Genomic DNA, 8334 nt, shown 5'->3' with positions numbered 1-8334 from the left:
CATCAGACCAGAGGTTGTTAGATTGCCGGTGATCCCGGCTGATGTGTGAGGCCAAATGGTTGGGTGAATATGGGTGTCTATGAAGTCGTAAGAGTGGGGATAAGGTTTGGAGTGATTAGCGAAGGGAAATGTTTGTTTATAAAAAATCACGTGGCGATTAATGATGATTTTATGGGTTGAGAGGTCTAGACATTTCTATCCTCGGTGATTGGATGGGTAACCAAGGAATACACAAGGCATGGTACGGTAGGTGAGTTTGTTTAGAGTGGTATGGGGAATAAGTAGGTAGCATAAGCATCCAAAAACGCATATGTGAGTGTAAGAGGGAATGCGATGATATAAGATTTCAATAGGGGATTTATTGTGAAGGAGTTTACTGGGTAGAATGTTTAGAAGGTAGGCGGCAACCTCAATATGTGTTTGGTAAGGATGAATGCGCAAGAAGGTTCAAATAATATTATTAATGGACTGTATTTTGCGTTCGGCTTTGTCATTCTAAGAAGACGAATGAGGGCAAGAGAATCGAAACTGAATTCCGTTTTGTTGGCAAAAGTACTGAAACATTGTGTTTTCATATTCCCTACGATTATCACACTGACGTTCAAATTGTGTGTGAATGAGATTAGAAAAGGTGGTGAAAATTGAGAAAACTTGTGATTTATTTGATAACAGGTATGTCCATAAGAAATTAGAGAAATCATCAAGAAAGAGAATGCAGTAACAGGGACCACCCGTGCTTAAAACATGGGAGGTCCGTAAATCACTATGTATCATATCTAATGGTAAAGTAGTAGCATTAATAGAATCAACAAACGAAAGTCTAATATGTTTACCAAACATGCATGATTGACGAAACTTAGGCTTTAAAGTGCCACGATTAATGAAATTTGAGTTATTAAGTGAATGCATTAAAGTAAATCCCTGGTGCCAGATGTCCTCCTGAGTGACAACAGTGAGGGCAGTGGGAGAAATGCTCTTTGAAACTTGTCCAGGATCAAAGGTATAGAGGTCCACAGAGCTATTGCATCGTTGGATAGGAGTCCAAGTCTTGAGATCCTTCATAAAAAACCATAAGGTTCAAACTCAATAGAAAGTTTGTTATTAGTAGTAAAACGTCGCGAAGATAATAAGTTTTTAATCAAGGAAGGAGCATAAAGCAATTGGTTTAATTTAGAAGGTGGGTGTGAGGGGAGGTAAGGTTAGGTCGCTTTGTCCATATACGATAAATGGTTTTGCCATTTCCCACGATAATATTACAAATAATGCTATTCTTAAAAGAAGACGAGAGAGTAGAGTTGGGAGTCATATAACCCGTGTCACATATCCATAGTCCAGTTGTGATCCGGAGGATTGAGAGACATGGCATAAAGTGCCTAGTCTATGTCTGTTGGAGCATAGCTGGTGGCAAATGATTGAATGGGCCTTAGACCGAGCAAACCTTGTCCTGAACTATTGGGCCTTGGAGTAGTAAGATACGGGCACGAGGGCATGTTGTTCTAAGCTGGCCAGGGTTGTCGTGCATAACCATTGTTGGGGCTGGCCAGTTTTGAAACTGATTGGTCTAGTAAGAAAAATTTGTGGAGGCTGGTTGGAGCCGAAACCGCATCCACAAGTAGAAGACACGCGTTCGTGGCCCCTGCCACGACCTCGGACCCTTCCACGCTCCGCAGGTTCATCCCGTTGTTCCTGTCTTGTGTTGCTGGAGCCGGTTTGATCCGTTGACGTCCTTAGGGTAGTACTGACGATCTGAGCAGCCTGCTTAGCTTGATTGAGCTTCCATGTTTCGACCATGCATAAGCGAGATCTAGAATCATAAAAATCAGGAAAAAGGTTTAGTTTGTTGAATAAACATGGCGATACCTTCATATTGTTAGGTGAGACTCGTTAAGAGTTGGAGAACAAGTTGCTCACCGGTTATTGGAGATCCGACATTATGTTATTGGTCGAATATAACTTTCATCGCCTGACAATAAGCTAACATTGTTGGAAACTGATACAGCCTTGTAGTAACAACTTGTTTTGCAAGTTAATTGTTCTTGTAGCCTTGTTATCCTGAAACAGATTTGCAGGGGCAGTCTAGACGTCACAAGTCAGTGTATTACGTTTCAGGAGGAGGTCGGTTGAGACTGTTCCATATATCCATTGCAGAACAATGGAGTCTAGTCTATCCTAAGATTTAGTAGGAGCGTTGTCTTTGTCTTTATCAGAAGAAGACGCGACAGGTTTTTGATTGAGATGATTAAACACTTGATAAGCTTTGCAAAGGATTTTGAAGAGTTCCGACCATGTGGTGTAGTGGCCGGATTCAGTATCCAGAGAAACATGGATGAGGGATTTTATATCGGAGACGGTGACTGCAGGGTGAAGAGGATAAGCCATGAAAGAGGTCTAGAAGAGGGTATGGATGTTGAGAGGGCAACAGAATAAGCAGAATAACTCGGACTGGAAAAAAAATTACGGAGAATTACGATCAAGGGATGTTGTAATGGTTGGCTAGGGTTGGGAAGACTAGGATTGGGACCGTGTTTAGGATAATACCATGATAGAATGATAAATCTTGACTCTTTCATTATGTAATCACAATATATATAAGTTACAAAGGGGGTTTTCCCAGATTTATTGGGTTTCCTCCTGAACTGGTGTATAGGTATTATTGCCTAGTGGAGATGGATATGATCGGGTGGTTCTGCTGGTGGCACGATGATACTTCAGTGGTCCGTCAGTGATCCAAATTTGCCGTTCAAAAAAAAAAAAAAAAAAAAACAAATGAGATCTCCTATTTTAGGGGAGAGATATACATGATATATTAAATATACAGATTCATAATCTAATGTATATCGTATAATCTATTACATACCACTCTTTCCTTCATATTGGGCTCACACTCCTTGGATGAAACAAAAATCACCGCGTGAGGAGGACCACGAGCAGAGGCCGGAAACAACCTTTCACGAGCTGGAGGGGCGGTGTGGAGCTCTTGGTTTGGCCAACCACGTACCATTACGGATGGTCTTAGCAATATTTTCTTCAAACATCCAATATTTTTCGTGTAATGTTTATGTTAATATATATACGGGGTTGTCCTATCTTTATTAAAAAAGAAGTTGCATGTTTATGTACTTGTATGAAACTATTATAACCATTATTTTAAGTTTTTTGTACATATTAATCTTCTGTCACACCGTTGCGAGAAAGTCCACTAGTTTTTCATAATTCACAACCAATCTACATTTTTTTTACTTTCCAATAAAGCCTAGCCACTAGGGTACACCCATAGGCGAAAGGCAACTTACTCCCACGATCGTGGACAACGTTGTTGATTAGACCCCCAACAATCTAGGTTAAACCACCGTTTGAAAGCTCACTGTGATAAAACTTTGGCTCGTGACACTTATTTGGTGACCTACCTAGATAAAGTCATCCGGATAGCTATAGAGTAGTGCCCCTTTGGTCATACAAGAAGGCATTAAAACAAGTTTTATAAGCATAAAACATTCTAACATAATTCATCACCTAAAGCTTTAATAAATGTGGAAAGCATCGAACTGATTTTAAAAGAAAATCTTCATGAGAAGTCGCTCGATCACATTAAATTTTTTTTGCATGGATTTGTTATAAGGAAATCAAGAGGTCGCTTGTGTTAATCTTTTACTAGAAAATCTTGATGAAAGGTCGTTCACATGACAAGCTCTTTTACAAGAAAACATTGAACATTTTCTACAAGTTTTAACGTATTAATTTCAAAGATACTTGAGAATTGAATTACCATTAAATACCTCTTAATAAAAGCCTTTTCATTATACCTCACAGCCAGTTTAATTACCAATCTTACATACACCAAACAATACACACACGTATAGTTCTTTTTTCTTTCTTTGTGTGCTCTCTAGTATACTATGGCGGCCATAGAAGAAAACGAAGCTAAAATCTCGGTAAAAGTAATCGTAGACAAAGTGTATAAGAGAGTGGTGTATGCTGAAGCTGATTACACTTTTGTTGACATTCTATTCAGCTTCATGACATTGCCCATTGGAACAATTGTCAGGATCTTGGGAAAAGTTGATGATAAAAAGTTTGAGGGTCTTGGGAGCTTGAATAATCTGTACCAAAGTCTGAAGGATTTTCCTGACTGCTACCTATCGTCTGCCGAATGCAAACCTATACTTCTTAACCCCATGAGTCTGTCATATCATCACTGCAGAAAGCTTAAACTGAAAATAGACGACACACAGCCCTTGAGTTACTTTGGTTGTACTCAAGACAGTATGTGTATTACTTCTCTGAATTCCAACATTGAAAGATATTGTCGTTTTCGTGTTGCAGGATGTGTGTTTGTTTCTGATATTGCAACTATTATTATTAGTGACAATCTTTGTGTGGAACCTTATACTTCGGAAAGTGGCATTCGATTACTCACTGATTGTGGAATTACTGACACAAGCTATCTAGAGGAGAGAAAACTAGACATGTGCTCTAACGAGGTAATAGTTTTTCTTCACATGATGTGTTTTTATCAGTTTTAAGGTTTTATATATTACAGTAATATTTTTAGTTAATTAGTTTTAATTTGTTCACATGATGTGTTTTTATCAGTTTTAAGGTTTTATATATTAATTTTTAGTTAATTTTTAACGTTATAATCACATATATTGTTGCGCTGAGGAGACGCACAATGATTTTACATTTAATTTCTTAAAAGATCAGGGACGGACTTATAAGTTTAGCATTCTAGGCAAAAGCTTACCCCCCCCCCCCCCTCCAAAGTAGGTGCCTCTTATTTTCTTTCTTCATTACATGTGTAATTAGCCTAAATAACCTAAACAAGTAAAACGTCTAGACCTCGCAAGTGCTTCTAACGTGAATGGCGATTGGGGGAGGAATTAGGGGTAATTGATTGCCTGCGATGATGCGATTTGCAATTGAGTAACCTTAGAAAAACAATTTTGAGATTTGATATTTGCGATTTTACGATTTGATTTTGCGATTTGCTATTGTCAATTGTATTTTTAGGTTCAAGTCTCAAAACGCCCCGACTCTTTAGTTCTATTAGAGCCTCCAAAAACCTTAGAACGACCAAAGAATATGGCCAAATAATCTTGTATATGAAGTAGGTGTAGAATTTGACTTTCTTTAACATGTGTCATCTTATTAATCCTATAATTGGATGAACTTTTTTTGGAAGAAAAATTTCGATTATTATTTTGTAAACTTCTTTATGTTAAATTTAAGTTTTACTTAAAACATTTAAATAAAGTCAAATAAACAGTCAACAAAACCTGGATTTACTAGCATTTTTTGCGTGTGTTGGTATATACTAATTGACATCTTTAACTCTAGTCTAAAAACATATTAGTTTTCAAATATACGCAGGTGCTTTATTTTTTAAAATTGGCGCTAACAGTCGATAATCCGTTCACATATTTAGTTTTCTCTAAGATGCATCCAAACCAAGAAATTTTTAGTTCTTGCGAAGAAAGTAGCTTTGATCAGTGCGATGTATTGAAAAAAGAGGTATCAGCAACTTCAACGATGCTGCTGAAAGTATTCTTGCAAAAGTCATCTGGAAAGCTCTTATTTGCAGAAACCAAAGAAGACTTTGTTGAATTTCTTTTTGGTATTTTATCAATTCCTTTAGGAACAGTAGTTGGGACATTGCTGAATGGGGCTTCTTCTATAAGTTGTATGGATAATGTTTTCAAAAGCATATCAAATATGAGTGTAGGAAGATACCTCATGTCACAAGATATCAAAGATATGTTGCTTAAACCTCATATTGGGCAGCCATATTCTTCGAAAAACCAGGTTTTTCCCTTAAAATGCACCCCTACGTTGTGTGAACATGTAAAAGACCCAAGGCCAGGTGGAAATTTCTTAAAGCAATCTGGAATGTTTATGGTGACAGATGACTTAACCATAACCCCATCCACGTCGCATTCGACTATTGACGTTCTGAGAAAGTTGAATGTCCCGCTAGACGATATTGAGAGATGTGAAGTTAGCATTGGCTTGGAAGAGGTATATATCACATACTTATACTGTTACCTTGATTTTGTTATATTATTTTGTTTCATTAGAGTTAATTTTCACAAACATCACTTTCATTTGCAGTGCTTAAAATTGTTGAAAGCATCCTTAAGATCTTGCTCGACTTTGACTGATAGCCTTAAGCATCAACTTAAAAAGTGAAGTTGGAACTATTGTTGTGTTTCTCGACTTCTCGTTTGCTCGGCTAAATAATGTTATTTAAAAAAATTGGCGGGTTATTGTGTTCTTTGTTTGATCAGTAATATTTCTTTTCAATCATCCTATTAAAATCTTTGCTCTCCTGGGGAGAGATCTATGGACCAATATTTATGTTCAATTCGTTTGAAAAGGTTTGTGTGGATTATTTGAAAATTTTGTCAAGTTGTTTTTCTTGTTACGAACTTTCTACACAAAAAAAATGCGCTAGTTCGTTTATTTGATATGCTATTTGGTAGAAAATTATACTGAAAGCTTCTGTCGAAGTGTTGCCCTCCTGCTTTACCAACCAATATATACCAAATCTTTAAAAAGCTAACCACAACCTTACTATCAACAAAACACCAAATGACAAAGATAAGTACAGCTGAAAAGCAAAATAATAGGGTAACAAGCGAGTGTACAGTACATTAAAAGGTTTTCTTAAACTGGTTTGAATTTGGTGACCCAAGTCGAAACCGGACTAAACAGTTTTTTATAAGAACTAACTCGAAGCAATTAGAAGGGTTAAGATCAGCATAAAACAAGATCATATGACAAACAGATAATTCTTTGAGTGCCTATAATTAGATAGTGTTTATAAGTTTTGAGAGATTAGAGTTTATTTGATTAAAGTAACACGTCAAAGACACAAATATATACAAAGAAAGAACGTCATTTAGGCAAATAAATAGTTATAACTAACAGCTCTATGACCTTAGTAGAAAAGGTTAATTTTTCAAACCGGTTTTAATGAATTAAATTTAAAACCGGTCTAATCTTGCCATTCAAATTTGAAACTAGGACATGTTTTACCTCTGGAGAAGCTGGTTTTGCTAGGTGGAAATTGGTTTTCAAAGTGGTTTCGGTCTCGACTCAGAACACCGGTGGTTTTCACCTCTAAGGTAGCGTTTGATACGAAGAAATGGGAGGTGCGATGAAATTGATCATTGTGAATGAATGAAGAAAAGAGTGTTCCATTAGTTGATGGAATGGAATCGTCAATTTTAAAATGTATTCAATTCCCTCAAAATATTGCATCCGTCTCCATTGTGTTTTTTCGCCATTTCATTCTCTCTTAACCCTTGATTAACAACACCACAACCCACCACTGTTGCCACCACCCACCCCCACCCTCCACCCGCCACCCGCCACCCGCCACCACCTTCGTCACCACCGCCGTCACAACCACGGCTACCAACGCCAACTCCGACCCCAACATCTACCGCCGTCGCCACCCACTTGTGACAACCGGTAATTTTCGGTTTATAATTAAGCGCAAAACAGACATTAAGTAGTGTTTTAAGACACAACCTAACTTAATTAGGCCATTGGAAAACCTAGGAACGTCTATTCGGCTTTACATACGCGAATGGTGATTTTCGGGAAAACTGCCGAACGTATAAATGGTAACGAACTGACACAAGAAAAAATACTACTGACAACGCCGAAAAATACAAGTTTTATACGTATATATTATACACATGAATTTATTTACGAAATTATTCTGCTTTCGAACGTCACAGTACGCATACGTGAACGAAAAACGCGACAGTAAGAACGCACCGACAATGAAACGGGAGCATCGGACTCGTTTACTATCTTGAAAACCAAAATATTATGATATATTTAGCTTCGTAATCGAATTTTAATATTCACAGTTGAAATCGGATAAAAAAACGGACTAGAAAGGACAACCGAAGCATTATATGCGATTTTAACGTAACCGACAAACGTACCCGTGAAGCATTGACTTCCTACATTATTTTTCGTGCTTTAGACTCTAAATAAACATTTTACAACATTCCACAAAGTTTGGGTGCGAAAACAGAACTCAGAAATGTAATTGTGCCACACAAAAGACTAGACATGCGCTAATGGGCTTTGGGCCCAACCCACTTAAAACTTTAAGTAAATAAACATCTGAGAAAAATGCCCGGATAGTCCTTGTGGTTTCGTTTTTTTTCACCTATAGTCCCAAACTTTCTAAAATTACCTGAATAGTCCCCAAGTTTTCAACTTTCGTTCCCGGATAGTCCTTGAAACGGATGGGGGTTAGTTTTTGGTGTTAAGTAGGTGTTAAATTACTAAAATACCCTTAATATAAAAAAATAA

General features: G+C 37.4%; 1 protein-coding gene across 1 annotated transcript; it reads left to right on the top strand.

Annotated features, from left to right (window-relative positions):
- The first annotated feature begins 3896 nt into the window (after positions 1–3896).
- On the top strand, positions 3897–6186 carry LOC110875352. Its single transcript, XM_022123550.1, has 4 exons — positions 3897–4263; positions 4324–4481; positions 5371–6015; positions 6109–6186. The coding sequence occupies exons 1-4, from the start codon at positions 3897–3899 to the stop codon at positions 6184–6186; spliced, it is 1248 nt and encodes a 415-aa protein (XP_021979242.1).
- The last annotated feature ends 2148 nt before the right edge of the window (positions 6187–8334 follow it).

This window comes from Helianthus annuus, chromosome 9 (assembly GCF_002127325.2).
Source record: "Helianthus annuus cultivar XRQ/B chromosome 9, HanXRQr2.0-SUNRISE, whole genome shotgun sequence".
Taxonomy (NCBI): Eukaryota; Viridiplantae; Streptophyta; class Magnoliopsida; order Asterales; family Asteraceae; genus Helianthus; species Helianthus annuus.
This window is presented reverse-complemented; position numbering and strand designations above follow the sequence as displayed.